Source organism: Zingiber officinale, chromosome 6B (genome assembly GCF_018446385.1).
Source record: "Zingiber officinale cultivar Zhangliang chromosome 6B, Zo_v1.1, whole genome shotgun sequence".
NCBI lineage: Eukaryota > Viridiplantae > Streptophyta > Magnoliopsida > Zingiberales > Zingiberaceae > Zingiber > Zingiber officinale.
The window spans coordinates 25,393,893-25,414,410 of NC_055996.1; the positions used below are offsets into that span (position 1 = coordinate 25,393,893).

General features: G+C 40.3%; 4 protein-coding genes across 4 annotated transcripts; 2 read left to right on the plus strand and 2 right to left on the minus strand.

The window, feature by feature from the left end:
• The first annotated feature begins 2,425 nt into the window (after positions 1 to 2,425).
• Positions 2,426 to 7,981, plus strand: LOC121992264 (plasma membrane ATPase-like). Its single transcript, XM_042546505.1, has 16 exons — positions 2,426 to 2,621; positions 3,126 to 3,245; positions 3,307 to 3,543; positions 3,660 to 4,421; positions 4,513 to 4,635; positions 4,717 to 4,821; positions 4,904 to 5,048; positions 5,127 to 5,291; positions 5,527 to 5,765; positions 5,846 to 5,878; positions 5,984 to 6,065; positions 6,144 to 6,304; positions 6,413 to 6,586; positions 6,717 to 6,899; positions 7,016 to 7,197; positions 7,630 to 7,981. Exons 1-16 carry the CDS (start codon positions 2,565 to 2,567, stop codon positions 7,724 to 7,726), a joined length of 2,865 nt encoding a protein of 954 aa, XP_042402439.1. The 5' UTR covers positions 2,426 to 2,564; the 3' UTR covers positions 7,727 to 7,981.
• On the minus strand, positions 7,932 to 9,099 carry LOC121992265 (probable xyloglucan endotransglucosylase/hydrolase protein 23; the record flags this gene model as incomplete). The annotated part of the gene is made up of 3 exons (XM_042546506.1): positions 7,932 to 8,403; positions 8,505 to 8,698; positions 8,779 to 9,099. Coding segments are annotated over 3 exons (927 nt in total), but the record flags the coding sequence as incomplete, so codon positions are not given.
• Positions 9,100 to 11,564: 2,465 nt separating this feature from the next.
• Positions 11,565 to 13,834, plus strand: LOC121990856 (plasma membrane ATPase-like). The gene is made up of 2 exons (XM_042544917.1): positions 11,565 to 11,800; positions 13,738 to 13,834. Exons 1-2 carry the CDS (start codon positions 11,565 to 11,567, stop codon positions 13,832 to 13,834), a joined length of 333 nt encoding a protein of 110 aa, XP_042400851.1.
• A 65-nt stretch (positions 13,835 to 13,899) lies between these two features.
• On the minus strand, positions 13,900 to 15,189 carry LOC121992266 (probable xyloglucan endotransglucosylase/hydrolase protein 23). The gene is made up of 3 exons (XM_042546507.1): positions 14,880 to 15,189; positions 14,613 to 14,806; positions 13,900 to 14,511 (listed from the first exon to the last, which is right to left on the minus strand). Exons 1-3 carry the CDS (start codon positions 15,150 to 15,152, stop codon positions 14,100 to 14,102), a joined length of 879 nt encoding a protein of 292 aa, XP_042402441.1. The 5' UTR covers positions 15,153 to 15,189; the 3' UTR covers positions 13,900 to 14,099.
• Positions 15,190 to 20,518: the final 5,329 nt, after the last annotated feature.

The following is a 20,518-nucleotide window of genomic DNA, read 5'->3' on the forward strand; positions in this document are numbered from 1 at the left end:
TTTAGATATAATAATTGCTACTAAATTATCATCAATTTCTAGTGAAGGTCACATTTATACCCTAGATGGCAACTCAAACCCTAGCGTTGACTTAATCTCTTCATTTAATTATTTTCATACTTCATAACCCTTGTAGTGCTGGCTATAATTAATCTTGGTCGCATCAGGAGATCAACCCTATTTAATATTTTCTTAAAATTTAAATCACTGAATTATATTTTTATTTATTATGACCTATTTCCTCGTTGACCATTTGTAAAAAAAAAACAGAATAAAATTATAAAAGGAGTTCGCGTGCAATTTGCGTATGTAATTAGACAGAGCACACACATCATCATTTTTTTAATTAAATGTTATCACAAATAATTAAATTTCTATAGTGTTTGAAAGTTCAGCTTTTTACCGACTAGATAGTTTTTCCAAATATCTAAATTATCATAGTTTTAAAATTACTAAATCCTATATTTATTTTTCATTTTATCCTCATTCTTAAATCAATTGGATTGAAAAAAAAATTAATCAACTGATTTTTTTTACAATCGAATGGATTTTTTTTTGTTCGAAAAATTCATCGGATGATGGACCTATAGATATCAGAATGACATGAAATCAATTTCTATATATATTTTTCTAGTTCTACTGATTATAAAAATACTATTAACCATAAATTTGATCAAATATATTGAAAGTAGTGATTTTTTAAGTACGAATTAATTTTTCAGACATAGTTGTATTCAAAAAATTACTGCTCTTAATATATTAGATCAAATTGATATTTGATAGTATTTTTATAATCAGAAGAACTAGACGTACATATAAGAACGTGTTCCATATCATTTCGAGATCTCTATGTCCATCAACCAATTTCGACCAAAACGGGTTGATGGACCTAAAGAGCTCGGAATGATATAAAACCAGTTTTTATGTATTTATCTAATTCTCCTGATTGTCAAAACAATATCAAACATCAATTTGATGGAATATATTAAGCGCAATGATTTTTTTGAAACTATGGCCGAATGAACCTAAATAAAATCAATTTAGGTTCATTCAACCAAAATATGAACCTAGAGAGTTTGGAATGAAAATAAAACCAGATTCTATGAATTTTTCTAGTTCTTATGATTATATTTATGCTCTTAAATATTAATTTGACTCAATATATTGAGAGCGGTAATTTTTTAAATATGAATATGGCCAAAAAATTAAATTATATTTAAAAAATTATTACTCTCAATATATTCAACCAAAATCGAATGATGAATCTAGATATATCAAAATAATAAGAAACAAGTTCTTATATATTTATCTAGTTCTCCTAATTGTAAAAATACTATCAAATATCAATTTGACTCAATATATTGAAAGTAATAATTTTTTTAACATTAATTAGTTTTTCAAACACATTCATATTTAAAAAGATCAACGCTCTCAATATATTGTGTTAAAATAATGTTAATAGTATTTTTATAATCAGGAAAACTAGATGAACACATAGGAACTGATTTCATTTCATTCCAAGATCTTTAGGTTCATCAACCAATTTTGATCGAAATCGATTGATGAATTTTTTGAACACACGTAAAGAAATCAATTCGATTGGAAAAAAATATTGATTTTTTTCAATGGAATTGATTTGAGGATAAGATTAAAATGGAAAGTGGTTACGAGATTTGATAATTTTAAAATTATGGTACAGTGATTTAGATATTTTAAATATTTATTTATTGAGTTTGATAAAAAAAAAAAAAAACTATTGAAAGTTAGAAGGCCAAGACAAGCGATACTTAGAGACGGCAATACTCGCTAATTGTACATAAGTCTTTAGTGAAATTTGAATCCTCTTTCTTTGCCTAACGAATCCATCCTCTTTTACCATGGGACCATGTGATATTCACTTTAAAACTCTAAACAAGAGGAAATTATAAAATTATGAGATAAATATGCATACTAATTCTATCAATCTAATAAGAACTAGTTGTAACAACAATACAAAAATAGTTTAAAGAAATAAAGATGGAGGCGCAGACAGGGACCATTTTTAGAAAGTCAAATTTGGATTAATAATTATTTATCTATTAATTAGTTTTTTATTGCCATCGCATTAAATTAAAATCCACATGGAGAATCGAAAGTTATGTCCCATAAATTTAACACAGACTTACCTTTCTTATTATTGATAAGATATCGGGACCCGCACAGTTAATCGACATATAGGTATACGCGTAAGCGTCGTCGCGTGCGATCCGTGGGTATACGAAAGCGGAAGCCGAGAAATTATTAACTGTTCGATTTGGTTACGCATCTTGGGTAAGCGAAAACCAGGATGACTTTACCCAAGGAATCTGGCCCCACCTTTCTAAGTCGCGGAGACGGGCGGGTATAAAAGGCGGTAACTGAGGAGAGGAGGCAACAAGCGTGCCGTTCTTCTTTCGTGCGCTCTCTGTTCGTTGCTCTGTTTCTTCGCGCTTGAATCTATTGAACGCCCATGGCAGCTTAAGTTTTAGTCTCTGTGCAAAGTACTGCTGCCTTACCGGCTCTCTCTCTCGATTCAAGGTGAGGAAATGGCGAGAGATAAAGCCGCGAGCTTGGAGGATCTCAAAAACGAGACTGTTGATCTGGTAATTCAAACCTCCTTGTTTTGATCTGTCTGTTTCTAGCTTCTTTGTTTTGGCGATTCAGTAAGCAGAGAGTTGACTCCGGGTTTCATTGATTAAACAGTATATAGTAAGGACAGTTAGCAAACACAGATTTTTTTCCGTAAAGCAGAAAATTGAAAGCATAGCTGAGTCCATAGGAAAACTATAACAAGAACTGAATCTGATCACGCGATTCTGTTTCTTCTCTCTCTCTCTCTTTTTTTTTTTTTATGTTGAGAACTCATTTGCCTTGTCCTGGTTAATGTGCTTTCGGCAAGATTGCACACGACGTGGATGACAGCCTTAAAAAGTTGTAGATTCCTCGAAAGATTCTAATTTTGGATGTGAGTTTTTTATGCCCTGAGATCTGTGCTCGAGTTTGTCCTGCACTGTTTCATCTTCTTCTGGTCTCTTTCTTCGATTTCTGTTTACAAAATCCGGCAACAAAGTTGTTTCAAGCTGAATGAAGGTTACTTGAATCCGCAGGAAAAGATTCCCATAGAAGAAGTCTTCGAGCAGCTGAAATGTACCAAAGAGGGTCTGAGCTCAGAGGAGGGAGCAAATCGGATTCAACTCTTCGGGCCGAACAAGCTCGAGGAGAAAAAGGTCGGTTATTTCAGCAATCCGGATCAGTTTTTCCGATGACTGACTTGTTTTGTGTTTCCAGGAGAGCAAATTCCTCAAGTTTCTCGGGTTCATGTGGAATCCGCTGTCGTGGGTGATGGAGATGGCGGCGATCATGGCAATTGCGCTGGCGAACGGCGGAGGGAAGCCTCCGGATTGGGAGGACTTCGTCGGAATCATCATCCTGCTGGTTATCAACTCCACCATCTCGTTTATCGAAGAGAACAACGCCGGCAATGCCGCGGCCGCTCTCATGGCTCGTCTCGCTCCCAAAGCTAAGGTAATTCTAATTTAATGCCCACTTGTGGCTTTATTTGAAAATAATTTTAACTTAAATATTCATTATTTATTTTATTTTATTTTATTTTATTTTATTTTATTTTTGTCATTGTTAAGGTACTGAGAGACGGCACATGGGGCGAGCAGGACGCGGCGATCCTGGTGCCCGGCGACATCATCAGCATCAAGCTCGGCGACATCATACCCGCCGACGCCCGGCTGCTGGAGGGAGACCCCTTGAAGATTGACCAGTCCGCCCTCACCGGAGAATCTCTCCCCGTCACCAAGAACCCCGGCGACGAGGTCTTCTCCGGCTCCACATGCAAGCAGGGCGAGATCGAGGCCGTCGTCATCGCCACCGGCGTCCACACCTTCTTCGGAAAGGCCGCCCACCTCGTCGACAGCACCAACCAGGTCGGCCACTTCCAGAAGGTCCTCACCTCCATTGGGAATTTCTGCATCTGCTCCATCGCCGTCGGCATCGTCATCGAGATCATCGTCATGTTCCCGATCCAGAAACGCAAATACCGAGACGGCATCGACAACCTATTGGTCCTCTTGATCGGAGGCATCCCCATTGCCATGCCCACCGTGCTCTCCGTCACCATGGCCATCGGATCCCACAAGCTCTCTCAACAGGGCGCCATCACCAAGAGGATGACCGCCATAGAGGAGATGGCCGGAATGGATGTGCTCTGCAGCGACAAGACCGGCACGCTTACCCTAAACAAACTCAGCGTCGATAAGAACTTAATCGAGGTGTTCTCCAAAGGCGTCGACAAGGATCATGTCGTGCTGCTGGCTGCAAGGGCCTCCAGGACCGAGAATCAGGACGCCATCGATGCTGCTATGGTTGGGATGCTCGCAGACCCAAAGGAGGTAAGAAATCAACCTCGCGATGTTTTGGAATTGTTTACTGAACTATAGTTGAACACAATCTCATGCTTTGTTAATTACTTGGACTACACAGGCAAGAGCAGGAATACGGGAAGTCCATTTCTTTCCCTTCAATCCCGTCGACAAGAGAACAGCGCTGACTTATATCGATGAAGAGGGCAAATGGCATAGAGTCAGCAAAGGTGCTCCTGAACAGGTGCAGCTCTGTCTCTTGTGTATCTATTTATAACCAAATTCATCCACTCATGGTTAACTGTTTGATCACCATCTCGCGCAGATATTGAACCTATGCAACTGCAAAGAGGATGTGAGGAAGAGAGTTCACACAGTCATTGATAAGTTTGCTGAACGGGGGCTTCGATCGTTGGCAGTGGGAAGACAGGTTTCTGCTTGCAACACTTGGTTATGTTCTCACTAGAACTTCAGCTTCTCTTGGGCTACTCAAAATATGTGATGTGCTGCAGGAAGTTCCTGAGAGGAGCAAAGAGAGTCCTGGTGCACCATGGCAGTTTGTTGGTTTACTGCCTCTCTTTGACCCTCCGAGACATGATAGTGCTGAGACCATCCGCAAGGCTCTCAACCTTGGCGTGAATGTGAAGATGATCACTGGTATTTGGAAATTCTTTGAGTCTGAAGTCGTGGTATTTTTCTTATGAGTTATAACTAACATATTGATTTGTTCTTAAGGCGATCAACTAGCGATAGCAAAGGAAACTGGTAGGAGACTTGGAATGGGATCAAACATGTATCCTTCCTCTTCTCTCCTTGGACAACACAAGGATGAGGCACTTGGTGCACTTCCTGTGGATGAATTAATCGAGAAGGCTGATGGGTTTGCAGGAGTATTTCCAGGTTTGCTCATGTTGTTTGTCAATTGCTAGACCATAAATTCAAAAACTGGATCTATTCCTACACTAAGCTTTTGTGATCGTAGAAACTCAGAAAAAAACTTGCCAGAGATAAAAATTGACTTACTTTCTAACTGCTAAACCTTCAAATAATTTGACAAGTCATTCTTAAAGCATATCAAATTAGAACATTGTATTTCTACCATGATTGTTGCTTAATGTGGCATTCTCTGGACCAGAGCATAAGTATGAGATTGTGAGGAAGTTGCAAGAGAGGAAGCATATATGTGGGATGACTGGGGATGGAGTAAATGATGCTCCTGCCTTGAAGAAGGCTGATATTGGCATTGCTGTTTCCGATGCCACGGATGCTGCAAGAAGTGCTTCTGACATTGTCCTGACTGAACCTGGCTTAAGTGTCATCATCAGTGCTGTTCTTACCAGCAGAGCCATCTTCCAGAGGATGAAAAACTATACAGTATGATCAATTTATTATGCACATATGTTACTCTCTGGTTGTTTAGTTAATTGAACTGCTGGTTTCTGTTTCAATGGCAGATATATGCTGTTTCAATCACCATCCGTATTGTGGTAAGCACTGAATTGGCATTTGCTGGCCTATTATATTTAATCTTTTCTATGATCTCATGTGACAATTTTGTTTTGTTGATGGATTTTTATTTCAATTCTTTGCAGCTTGGATTTATGCTTATTGCTCTGATTTGGAAATTTGACTTCTCCCCTTTCATGGTTTTGATTATTGCCATACTAAATGATGGTGAGGACATACTTAGAATCAAAGCTGTCAACCATCTGACTGGTTATGGTTAATATTATTTGAGAATATTAAATGTAGGTACAATTATGACAATATCTAAAGATCGTGTGAAGCCATCTCCAATGCCAGACAGTTGGAAATTGAAAGAAATATTTGCCACTGGCATTGTGCTGGGAACTTACTTGGCCTTGATGACTGTCCTCTTCTTCTGGGCTATGAAAGAAACTAATTTCTTTCCGGTAAATTGTCTATCTTCCTCGGCAATTCAAGTGTCATCATGAACATTGATTTGTGTCATTATACATTTTGTATGGTCACTTTTCTTAGAAACAAATCCATTGATGCAGAACAAATTCGATGTTAGAAGGATAAGAGAAAGTGACCATGAGATGATGGCTGCACTATACCTGCAAGTGAGCATTATCAGCCAAGCACTCATATTCGTTACCCGTTCACGTGGTTGGTGCTTCAGTGAACGCCCTGGACTTCTACTCTGTGGTGCCTTTGTGATTGCTCAACTCGTAAGTTCTTCAGTTTCCTGTCTCTGAAACATGTGTACACCAAGTACTCTTTGCGTTTTAGAATACGGGCCTCAATGGACAATTAGTTTCACCTCATTCCAGTCATAACACAATCATTTTCTTCCATCAGATTGCCACTTTAGTAGCTGTTTATGCCAACTGGAGCTTTGCCCACATTAAAGGCTGCGGATGGGGTTGGGCTGGAATAATATGGCTTTATAGTTTAATTACCTTCATCCCACTTGACTTGATTAAGTTTGCTACTCGCTATGTACTAAGTGGAAAGGCTTGGGACACTCTCTTTGAGAGGAAGGTAACATAATGCTTCTCAAAGTGAACTCTATTTATTTTTCATTTGTGTTTCTACAATCTCTATCTATACTAACTGCTTTTGTGTTATCTACTCTTCTATGTTAATGAATATATTAGACTGCTTTCACCACAAAGAAAGATTATGGGAGAGAGGAAAGAGAAGCTCAATGGGCAATCGCTCAGAGAACACTTCATGGTCTCCAACCTCCTGACACTTCAAACCTCTTCTCTGACAAGAACAACTATCGCGAGCTTTCAGAAATTGCTGAGCAGGCCAAGAGACGAGCTGAGATTGCGAGGTAATGTGCATTACATTATTAAGCATAGTGAGGTATCAAAGTAATTATTGAATTTGAAATCACAAGTTAGTCCTCCTCGGTTAAGAAATCATTAACACCACGGAATATTCAGTTTTCTAGTATTGACAAACTGTTGCTTAATTTGACACGAGCATGAGCGATGTCTTGTACAATAGTTGCAGCAAACTGGAAATGTCAAATTTGACTAATCTATGGCAGCTTAAACTTTCGAGACTGCCCAAAATCGCAATAAATAAAGTCATCCTGCTTTTAAATGAAATCGAGAAGTTATTCTGAATTATCATTTGTGGGGCAGGATGACTATATTTTGGCAGAATAACTCATTCTCAAATATGGTTAGATAAACAGTTTAAGATATTTGTAAGGGCAGGCTTGACATATTAATCTTCCTAAATCTTGGTTAATTTCCAGGCTAAGAGAGCTGCACACACTAAAGGGTCATGTGGAATCAGTGGTCAAGCTGAAAGGGCTTGACATCGACACCATTCAGCAACATTACACAGTTTAGGAACACCCAAACGTTTCTGCCAAGAAGCTCAGTGGTGTCGTCGGAAATGGCGACAAAGCATCAAATGGATAATTATTGCGTGATGAAGTAATACTATCTATGTACAACGGGGAGAGGTAAGTGGTGTTTAAAATCTGCATCTTGCTGTTTAAAGTTTGTTGGAAATAAGCTAATTGCCTTTGGTGTATCTTGATCCTTAAGTACCTTTGTTAATCATATTCCCAAATCGATCATTATCATGAACACAAAACCCAATTTGTTCTAATCAATCGCTCGCGTTGCACTCCGGCGGCACCCCACGAGGGAACCTTCTCCAATCAGTGCAGTAGTCATAAATCATGTAGTTCGTCCGCACCCACTTCAACCTCTCCGTGCCATTCGAATCCAGCTCCTGTCTCATCCACGCATTACTGCCAGCCGCCGCGTTCGCACATGACGTAGCCGAGGTGCCGCCGTTGCCGCCCCAGCTCACGCACCCGTCGGCGGTGAAGTTCCTGTAGGCCGCTGTGAACGGCGCCTTGGACCAGTCGGTCTTCACCAGCCCACCCCTAGTCGCCCAGTCGTCGGCGTCCCACAAGCTGCCGTACGCCCTCATTGTCTGGCTCTTCGGGTAGGCCACGCCGGTAGAGGTCTCCCTGTTCTTGAACTCCCTGATCGGCGTCCCGTCCACGTAGAACCTGAAACATAGTTAAAAATTATACAGAATCATAGAACGAGAATCGGAAATTAAACAGCGTTGGAATTTTAAGAATGAGATGGAACTGGTTTAACTAATTACACGATATGGGAAGGATTCCAGAGAACAGAGTAGGTGTGGAAGTCCTTCGTGGGATCGAACCACAGATAGAACTGCTGCTCCCTGTCGCCCTTCCCCTGCGAGTACAAATTGGTGTGCAGAACGTAAGGGTCCCCGCTAAGGTTCCCCAAGAACTCGAAGTCGATCTCATCGTGCGTGTTTCCTTGCGAAGAAAGCTGCAATTTCGCATCCACTTCATGATCAATCGATACAGAATCGATGCTATATATATGATATATACACAGTGAGCGCTCACATAGAAGGTGGCTACGGTTCCGGCAGAGTCGCCGGCGACGAGCTTCATCTGCACGTCGAAGCGGCCGAAGAGGTGCTGGTTCCTGGACTGGAAGCCGGAGCCGGAGTAGCGGTCGAGGGAGAGGGTGAGGAGCTGGCCGTTGTCTAGGATTTTGGCACGGCCGTCACCCCAAGTGATGTCCACGTCTTGGTAGAAATTAGCAGTCAACACAGAAAAAACAGAGCACGATAAGAAGAGAAGCAGCGCAGCAAGAAAGAGACGGAATGTGGCCATGGCAACTGTTTTCTCTGTTTGCGAACTATTGCGCTCACTGGGAGTCGTATTTATAGTAAAGTGAATCGTTCAGCAGCAACATAAAGCAAAGATTGTGGGCAGAACCTAAGACTGGATACGACAAGGAAGGAAGTCATATAAAAGTCAACGTGAATTCGATTTGAGAGAGGGCGGTGCCGGATCGAGTGCGGTCGCCGGCCAAGAGCACCGACGTCCACGATGCATGCGTCGACTAATTTAGAGGAGACGGCACACAGCACGCGTGGATTAACTAAGAGGAGCATTAGCGGAGGAGATTTTGTTTGTATTTGTTTTGGATCGCTTCACCAACCGGACTCCACTACTGTAAAGATTGGGCTGTCGCTGTGCATGGCCATGGCATTTGGGGTTTGCTCCAGTAAAATATCAAATTTGGAAGGATCCATTTGGTTCCATAAAAACTTTTCATAAGTCATCTGAAAATTCTTAATAATATATCACAGTTAAATAAATCATACTCTTTTGAGTTGTGATTTGTGATGTATATCATTATCGATCGTTGTGTTAAAGCTAGCAATAGATGAATTGATAGAAGCTAGCAGTGGAGGTTCCCTGGGAAATAGACATTTTTGCTGAGGAGGATTGGGTGGGTTGACAGAATGTGGAGTCACATCTCTATTGATGAGTGGAGGGTGCAAATTGGATGAAAACAAAACTGGAAGATTGTGTAAAATGTAATGATAATGGATTGGAATTGGAATTACAGATCACAAGCAGAAATGTTAGACTATGGATAAAGAATAACTTGCCAGAGTTAGAGTTAGAGTCGTAAATGAATTAAATATTTATAAATAAGTTTGATGTTCTATTTGATAGATTTTTAATACGCATAAGATTAATTAAATAAAAAAATGAAATTGAATTTTCTGAATATTGACTTGTGAAGAGAAGAGAGCTTAGCTTAGGTTGCATGAGATAATTAGTTCTTTGCCACAGTCTAAATGGCTGCCCTGCTTTGAAGCCAGGGAAGCTAGTGCCTTGACCATTACAATTATTTTTCTTAAACTAAAGTGTAGATATTCTCTTGTGTTAGACCTAAAATTTACACAAACTGTAATTACCATTTAATTTCAAATTAGTAAATAATAAAAGTGAAAATTTGGATTGTGCCTGTTTGTTGTTTTGATAAATCAAACTAAAAATGATAAATCAGAATAAAGATGATTAGGTGTGCTTTTGATGACAATCTAAATAGAAATATTTATTTGTAGGATTCATCGTTCGAATCTGCTGATGCTTAAACAGAGTTGACATCCAAACTCTGTTGAATTGTCCAAAATAAACATATTAGTTAGTGTTTGATCAACTTTATAAGATAGAGATAAACAGAGCTCCACGCCGGCACAGAGCTAAGGGGCGACGGCGTAATCGGATCCATGTACCATTTCTTGGTCTGTTTTTGGACCAAAAAAAGTGGATTGGTGGGAGGCAATGACCCTCACATGTTAAACAGGTGGGAGTCATTGCCTCCCACCAATATAAATGTTGGATCAGGAGATGATCCAATATTTACGGACCAGAGGATCTTTTTCCGATAGCGAAGGTCTATCTTTGAGATGATACTTTTTAATATTATTTGAAAATAAAAATAATTTTTTTATAATTCAGATATTCGAATATCCATGCAGTATGATAAATTTTGGAGATAGTCAATCTCCCCCTTGGTTCACCTATAAGATAAATCTAGAAGTTCGAACGACCCAATGATCTGGTGACCCAATAGCTCAACTGTCTCAATAGTTGGAACTCAATGGTGAATTCATTATCAATCATGAGATTGAAATCCTCGTTCATGGAAGATCTACCATGGGCCTATCGTTACGTCTTCTTTACTCATCGATTTAGTAAATCTGAAAGCGCAAGTAATTTAGTGGCACAATAGTCTAATTATCCTAATTGTTCGAATTTAAATATGAATTCTTTACTTAGAACCTCAGTGCCTAGTCATTTATGCCTGGTTTTAAACTTTTTTATTGTTTAGTTGCATCGTGTCTTTAGCGTACTGACTAATTCTACGGTCACTGATCAGGTTTTATAAAAAATTTTACACTAAAATAAATTAAAAAGCAGCTAACCGTTTATCTACCCACGTTGGTACATCAACGTCAAAAACCTTTTCACAGAAACTATACCAAGTATCATACTTTCTGTTTTTTTTTTTTATTTTCCATATATCTGTAGATTTGTTTGATGAATACTGTTTTGCTCCTTAACTGCACGGAGGTCCAAGTGACGTAACTGCTCACTGGATTCCTTGTTTTCTTCAAACATGCAGTGTTTGTCTCTTCTCCTCCTCCTCATCTCCATCTCCATCTCCTTCTCTGTTTACGTTCTTTGTTTCGGCACACTGGCCGGTTTGCCTGCGAGCGAATTGAAGCGCCATTAATTAATGCGGTTCGGTGTCGTCACCGATCGAAAGACAAGTTAGTGCCATTTTCTCTTCTCCTCTTCCTCCTACCTCTTCTCTTCTCGCGATGAGGTGGAGACGTCGAACGTACGCTTCCCTGTTCCTGTGCTGCTTAATTCTAGCCGCTGCCACCTCCCACGGCTTTGCGCGGGAGGAGGCCCGAAAGAGGACCGCCGTTAGTACAGTCGTCGGCATCGGCCGGTGCAAGACGGAGAAGGCCGGAAGCTGTCCGGAGGCCAACAGTAGCATCGTGGAGGACGACAAGCACATTGTGCCCACCGGCTCCAATCCCCTGCACAACAAGTGAAGGGAAAGGAGGATACTAAAACAGGGGAAGAGAGATTTATGCTCTACTTTTAACTATAATGACAGTAATTTCTGATGAGAATCCATGTAATTTATAACAGTGTATGCATGTTGATAGTGTTGTGAGACATGTATCTTGCTTAAAATCTATTAACGCATAATTATGATCAAAATGGCTGTGTGATTCAGTAGTTGTGAAATAATAGATGGAGACGCTAGAAATGGGCTGTAGATCATAGAGAAGAGAGATATGGATTTGTTCGTATTTGACAGAGACACGAGAGAGGAAGTCGCCATGAAACAAATCCAGTGCCATGAAGTTCTCTGCTCACCTCTGAAGACACAATTAGGAATGGGGCTCAGAGAGCAGAGACGAGGGGCCTCGTCCCTTTCACTGTTTCTGCCTCTTCTATTTTGTTTCCATCCTTCCTCATCTTTTACTTGAAGTTTCTGCAGTAATTTACCAAGGACACAACATAGTTTATAACTAGGGAAAATTGAGTTTCAGAGATCCAAATCTTAAAAAAAAAAAAGAAGAAAATCTAGAAATTAAAGCTGTAGTATCATAAACGTGGTAAGGCAGCATTAATGAGCAGGGAGGAGAGCAAGAAACAAAGCCACTGCAGCAAACTTTTTTACCTCTTTTCTTTTCTCTTCCGCTGGCAATGGCGCAATGCGATTGCATAGATAGCTCAGTAGGCAGCAGCAGTGCATGGCACTGCACCGTGCTGGAGTTTAATGCTACGTCCACTCCAGGACCACCGATGCCTTTGACTCGGTGGCAGATGATCTGAGAAGAAAATACTATGAGATTTATGATAAATGATGAACACAAGAAGTTAATGACAAACAATTTCACTTTATTCAAAACCAATTATGAAACGTAGACGCATGCATACTCTTTGGAGAGATATGATTACGCTAACACAGTAATTTATAATTACACCAATAAATGATAATAAGAGTAAGATTAAAAATTTATGTATCTCCGGTTGAAACGTCGGTCTTACCGACTGTCTTTAGAGAATTTATTGTCGCTCATGGTGCAGAGGCTCTCCGGCAAAATCCGACAACCGCTCGCGCCATTCGTAGGTGTATTCCAAGACGAACGTCGCACTCGGACTCAACCTCAGATCGCAGAACCAAGCCTCAGAACTTGGAAATAAGAAGAAGAAAAAGAAAGCAGAGGAATGCTTTGCTTTTTTTCGGAGTGAGTTGAGAAGGAACAGAGGAAGTGTATTTATACACCAAGAAGCAGCGCACGCACCAAAGAGTACGTCGCTTATCTTCCTCACGTGGACAGAACCGCGTCATGCAAGCGCAAGGCCCACGAGCCGGGGATTTGCACCCCCTGCGTGGACGCATGCATACTCTTTGGAGAGAACAGTGAAATACTTGAAATTTAATTTAATTCGTCCGATTGACAATGGGAAATGGGGACAAAGAGAAATGGAGACAGAGGATCTGAACTGATTTCTCTCTGTCCCCGTGTCCCATTGCCGATCGGATGGATCAGATTAAATCTCAAGGATGCTTTGCACATCACGAGAATACTGTACATATTTTAAAAATGTCATGATATCTTAAGATTTAATCTGATCCGTCCGATCAATAATGAGAGGGATAGAGAATCTAAACTAGAGAAAAATGGAGACAGAAGATCTGAACTGTCGGGCCTCTACTGCATGCATCCACCAGCCTCAATGGAGAGATGAGCAGAGGTTTAAGTTTAGGGACTCGAACAGTTCGCCTTCCTAAAACTGCTCCTGCTTTTAAATGAAATCGAGAAGTTATTCTGAATTATCATTTGTGGGGCAGGATGACTATATTTTGGCAGAATAACTCATTCTCAAATATGGTTAGATAAACAGTTTAAGATATTTGTAAGGGCAGGCTTGACATATTAATCTTCCTAAATCTTGGTTAATTTCCAGGCTAAGAGAGCTGCACACACTAAAGGGTCATGTGGAATCAGTGGTCAAGCTGAAAGGGCTTGACATCGACACCATTCAGCAACATTACACAGTTTAGGAACACCCAAACGTTTCTGCCAAGAAGCTCAGTGGTGTCGTCGGAAATGGCGACAAAGCATCAAATGGATAATTATTGCGTGATGAAGTAATACTATCTATGTACAACGGGGAGAGGTAAGTGGTGTTTAAAATCTGCATCTTGCTGTTTAAAGTTTGTTGGAAATAAGCTAATTGCCTTTGGTGTATCTTGATCCTTAAGTACCTTTGTTAATCATATTCCCAAATCGATCATTATCATGAACACAAAACCCAATTTGTTCTAATCAATCGCTCGCATTGCACTCCGGCGGCACCCCACGAGGGAACCTTCTCCAATCAGTGCAGTAGTCATAAATCATATAGTTCGTCCGCACCCACTTCAACCTCTCCGTGCCATTCGAATCCAGCTCCTGTCTCATCCACGCATTACTGCCAGCCGCTGCGTTCGCACATGACGTAGCCGACGTGCCGCCGTTGCCGCCCCAGCTCACGCACCCATCGGCGGTGAAGTTCCTGTAGGCCGCTGTGAACGGCGCCTTGGACCAGTCGGTCTTCACCAGCCCACCCCTCGTCGCCCAGTCGTCGGCGTCCCACAAGCTGCCGTACGCCCTCATTGTCTGGCTCTTCGGGTAGGCCACGCCGGTAGAGGTCTCCCTGTTCTTGAACTCCCTGATCGGCGTCCCGTCCACGTAGAACCTGAAACATAGTTAAAAATTACACAGAATCGTAGAACGAGAATCGGAAATTAAGCAGCGTTGGATTTTTAAGAATGAGATGGAACTGGTTTAACTAATTACACGATATGGGAAGGATTCCAGAGAACAGAGTAGGTGTGGAAGTCCTTCGTGGGATCGAACCACAGATAGAACTGCTGCTCCCTGTCGCCCTTCCCCTGCGAGTACAAATTGGTGTGCAGAACGTAAGGGTCCCCGCTAAGGTTCCCCAAGAACTCGAAGTCGATCTCATCGTGCGTGTTTCCTAGCGAAGAAAGCTGCAATTTCGCATCCACTTCACGATCAATCGATACAGAATCGATGCTATATATATACACAGTGAGCGCTCACATAGAAGGTGGCTACGGTTCCGGCAGAGTCGCCGGCGACGAGCTTCATCTGCACGTCGAAGCGGCCGAAGAGGTACTGGTTCCTGGACTGGAAGCCGGAGCCGGAGTAGCGGTCGAGGGAGAGGGTGAGGAGCTGGCCGTTGTCTAGGATTTTGGCACGGCCGTCGCCCCAAGTGATGTCCACGTCTTCGTAGAAATTAGCAGCGAACACAGAAAAAACAGAGCACGATAAGAAGAGAAGCAGCGCAGCAAGAAAGAGACGGAATGTGGCCATGGCAACTGTTTTCTCTGTTTGCGAACTATTGCGCTCACTGGGAGTCGTATTTATAGTGAAGTGAATCGTTCAGCGCCAACATAAAGCAAAGATTGTGGGCAGAACCTAAGACTGGATACGACAAGGAAGGAAGTCAATAAAAAAGTCAACGTGGATTCGATTTGAGAGAGGGCGGTGCCGGATCGAGTGCGGTCGCCGGCCAAGAGCACCGACGTCCACGATGCATGCGTCGACTAATTTAGAGGAGACGGCACAAAGCACGCGTGGATTAACTAAGAGGAGCATTAGCGGAGGAGATTTTGTTTGTATTTGTTTTGGATCGCCCCACCAACCGGACTCCACTACTGTAAAGATTGGGCTGTCGCTGTGCATGGCCATGGCATTTGGGGTTTGCTCCAGTAAAATATCAAATTTGGAAGGATCCATTTGGTTCCATCAAAATTTTTCATAAGTCATCTGAAAATTCTTAATAATATATCACAGTTAAATAAATCATACTCTTTTGAGTTGTGATTTGTGATGTATATCATTATCGACCGTTGTGTTAAAGCTAGCAATAGATGAATTGATAGAAGCGAGCAGTGGAGGTTCCCTGGGAAATAGACATTTTTGCTGAGGAGGATCGGGTGGGTTGACAGAATGTGGAGTCACATCTCTATTGATGAGTGGAGGGTGCAAATTGGGATGAAAACAAAACTGGAAGATTGTGTAAAATGTAATGATAATGGATTGGAATTGGAATTACAGATCACAAGCAGCAATGTTAGACTATGGATAAAGAATAGAGTTAGAGTCGTAAATGAATTAAATATTTATAAATAAGTTTGTTGTTCTATTTGATAGATTTTTAATACGCATAAGATTAATTAAATAAAAAAAAAGAAATTGTATTTTCTGAATATTGACTTGTGAAGAGAAGAGAGCTTAGCTTAGGTTGCATGAGATAATTAGTTCTTTGCCACAGTCTGAATGGCTGCCCTGCCCTGCCTTGAAGCCAGGGAAGCTAGTGCCTTGACCATTACAATTATTTTTCATAAACTAAAGTGTAGATATTCTCTTGTGTTAGACCTAAAATTTACACAAACTGTAATTACCATTTAATTTCAAATTAGTAAATAATAAAAGTGACCCTAAAATTTTGATTGTGCCAGTTTGTTGTTTTGATAAATCAAACTAAAAATGATAAATCAGAATAAAGATGACTAGGTGTGCTTTTGATGACAATCTAAATAGATATATTTATTTGTAGGATTCATCGTTTGAATCTGTTGATGCTTAAACAGAGTTGACATCCAAACTCTGTTGAATTGTCCAAAAGAAACATAGTAGGTATTGTTGAAGATCAATACCAACTCGTTATCGTTAACGGATAAAAATAAAAATATAGATGAGAGTATTCTTTCTCATTCAATGGACAAGATTTAACAAATAGAAATTAGAATGTGTGGTTGAGAGTATTTCTCTCATTCAATAGATATAATTTAATTTATAAGAATTAAAATGTATGGTTGAGAGTATTTATCTCATCCAATGGATAGAGATAGAATTTCTTGATAGATAGAATTTAGTTTTCTGATCAACTATGTATCTTGTATGGTGAGTACTATAAATACTCCCCCTGCATTCTTATTTTATCATCCAATGAAAAATAAAAGTATAGAATCTTCAAGTTGAAAGTTGTTCTTCATCTTCCTTTTCTTTTCCTCTCTAAAATTGTGAGTAATCCTCAAAAGTGTTGTAGTGTCTTTGTAGTGTGAATATAATACAAGTAATTTATTTACTTGTTTATAGTCCAATTTATTTTCTCGACAATTGGTATCAGAGCTGAACGATCAGGGATTGTTCTTGGTGGAGTTATCTTGAATCATAAGGAGGTTTATATTGTACAAGGTTGTTCATCAAACTTGTTCGGTATAATCAAAATCTTTCCGACACGATGGGCGACCTTCAAATAGTAGGAGGAGTCAAGAAACTCAACAACAAAAACTACAACACGTGGACAACATGTATGGAGTCCTACCTACAAGGTCAGGATCTTTGGGAGGTTGTTGGTGGTAGTGAAGTCATGCAACCAGCAGAAGATGCTAATGGCATCTTGCGAAAATGGAGGATCAAAGCAGGTAAAGCAATGTTTGCTTTAAAAATCACAATTGAAGAAGAAATGTTGGAGCACATCCGAGATGCCAAAACACCAAAGGAAGTATGAAATATCTTTCCTACACTCTTTTCAAAGAAGAATGATGCAAGATTGCAACTCCTGGAGAATGAGCTACTAGCAATAGGGCAACGTGACAAAACGATTGCCCAATACTTTCACAAGGTAAAGTCGATATGTCGCGAAATTTCAGAATTAGATCCAGAAGCTCCTATTGGGGAAACCAGGATAAAGAGAATAATTATCCATGGTTTGAAACCAGAATATCGAGGATTTGTTGCTGCTATACAAGGATGGCCAACACAACCATCACTTCTTGAGTTTGAAAATTTACTTGCAGGCTAAGAAGCTATGGCTAAGCAAATGGGAGAAGTCTCGCTAAAGGGTGAGGAGGAAGCGCTCTACACCAATAAAAGTAAGGGCAGCTTCAAACGACATGTTGGTGATGGATCTAAAAAGGATGGTGACAGAGTAAAGAATTATCAAGGCAATGAAGGTCATCATCCAAGAAGAGCCCCACAGAATCATGCCAATAATAGAAAATTTATTGGCAAGTGTTACAATTGTGGGAAGGTGGGCCACATGGCAAAAGATTGTTGGGCCAAGAAAAAGTTTGTTCAGAGTAATACTGCTACCTCCAATCCTAAGGAGAATAGCGAAGATGACTGGGATTCTGAAGCCTTGTTCGCTGCAGAGGAAAATGAAGTAGCTTTTACAACAATGTCAGACAAGATTAACTACAAAAATGATTGGATCGTAGACTCAGGCTGCTCAAATCACATGACAGGTGATAAAGAAAAGCTACAAAACTTGTCTGAATATAAGGGAGCTCGTATGGTGGTGACAGCCAACAACTCAAGGTTACCAATAGCTCACATTGGTAAGACAATAATTACGCCCTGATATAACTCTAATTAGGTGTCACTTCAAGATGTCTATCATGTCCCAGGAATGAAGAAAAATTTATTATCTGTGTCTCAACTAACATCATCAGGTCACTATGTTCTATTTGGTTCTGAAGATGTAAAGGTATATCAAAATCTCAAAATATCAGAAACACCGATAATGGAGGGGCAACGACTGGAGTCGGTCTACGTGATGTCAGCAGAGTCTGCATATATAGACAAGACAAGGAAAAGTGAAACATCAGACATATGGCATATGAGATTAGGTCATGTTAACTATTACAAGTTAAACATGATGATGAAGAAGTCAATGCTTAAGGGGCTTCCTCAACTAGACATACGAACAGACACGGTATGTGTGGGATGTCAATATGGTAAAGCACACCAATTACCATATCAAGAGTCAAAGTTTAAAGCGAAGGAACCATTAGAGTTAGTCCACTCTGATGTATTCGGACCCGTTAAGCAACCATCAATCGGCGGTATGCGGTACATGGTGACATTCATTGATGACTTCTCAAGGTATGTCTGGATCTTATTTATGAAAGAAAAACCTGATACATTTTCCAAGTTTAAAGAGTTCAAACAGTCAGTCGAAGGAGAATTGAGAACAAAGATCTGTTGTCTACGCATAGACAACGGGGGAGAATATAGCTCAAGAGAGTTCTCCCAATACTTAAGAGAAAGTCGAATATACCATCAGTACGCATGTGCCAACACACCACAGCAGAATGGTGTAGCAGAAAGAAAGAATCGACATCTTGCAGAAGTTTGTCGGAGTATGTTGCACGACAAGAATATACCTAGACGATTTTGGGCTGAAGCAATGAGGACTGCAGCTTTTGTCATTAACAAACTTCCTCAACCAAGGTTAGAATTCATTTCACCTTTTGAGAAATTATGGAACATAAAACCTACAGTTAGCTACCTTCGAGTATTTGGTTGCATATGTTATGTATTTGTTTCTGATCACTTACGAACCAAGTTCGACAAGAAAGCTATTAGATGTATCTTTGTGGGATATGATAGCCAAAGAAAGGGGTGGAAATGTTGCGATCCAACAAGTGGAAGATGTTACACTTCACGAAATGTAGTGCTTGATGAAGCATCTTCTTGGTGGAATCCCGTTAAGGAGGTGTTGTCAGATTCTAAAGACCTCGAAGACAAATTGCAACAAAAGATGGGAGAGCATATTGTTCAACTTCAACCAAGTTCAGATGAATCAGGAGATCCAAATGACAATGATATTGAACAACGAGTGGCTCAAAGTCCTTGGCAAACCGGCATATATCAACAACCAAATGAAGAAGAGAGACCTAGTGAAATGGAAGAATCAACTCCACAATCTCAACTTCGAAGGTCAAATAGAACACGAAGGCCAAATCCAAAATATGTCAATGCAGCCATAGTTGAAGAAGCAACAGAACCTGAGACATTTGAAGAAGCGTCGCAAAGTCCTGAGTGGGTGATAGCTATGAAAGAAGAGATTGATGCACTACAGCAAAATCAAACCTGGGATCTCATACCAAAACCAAGAGATGTGAAACCCATTTCTTGCAAGTGGGTTTTCAAAATAAAGTGTCGTCCAGATGGGTCAATCGAGAGGTACAAGGCACGAGTGGTAGCTCATGGTTTCTCTCAACAGTATGGACTAGACTATGATGAAACATTTAGTCCAGTGGCAAAACTTACAACTGTACGAATCCTTCTTGCACTTGCAGCCAACAAAGACTGGAATCTATGGCAGATGGATGTGAAGAATATTTTTCTTCATGGAGAATTGGATCGGGAAATTTATATGATCCAACCAATAGGTTTTCAGAACCAACATCATCCTGAATATGTGTGCAAGCTACAGAAAGCACTTTACGGATTGAAACAAGCACCTAGGGCGTGGTATGGTAAAATTGCTGAATTTCTAACTCAAAGTGGTTATTTAGTAACATCTGCAGATTCCAGCTTATTTATCAAAATAAATAAAGGAAAATTAGTTATCGTGTTAGTATATGTGGATGACCTAGTCATAACAGGCGATGACAAAGAAGAAATTCTTCAAACAAAGGAGAATTTATCAGTTTGCTTTCAAATGAAGGAACTTGGGCAACTTAAGTACTTTCTTGGTTTAGAGATTGATCGCACACAAAATGGAATATTTCTTTGTCAACAAAAATATTCCAAAGACTTGTTGAAAAAGTTTGGAATGCTCGAATGCAAGCCGATTTCGACACCCATGGAGCCAAATATCAGAATATGTGCACATGAAGGGAAAAGTTTAGAAGATGCAACTATGTATCAACAATTGGTAG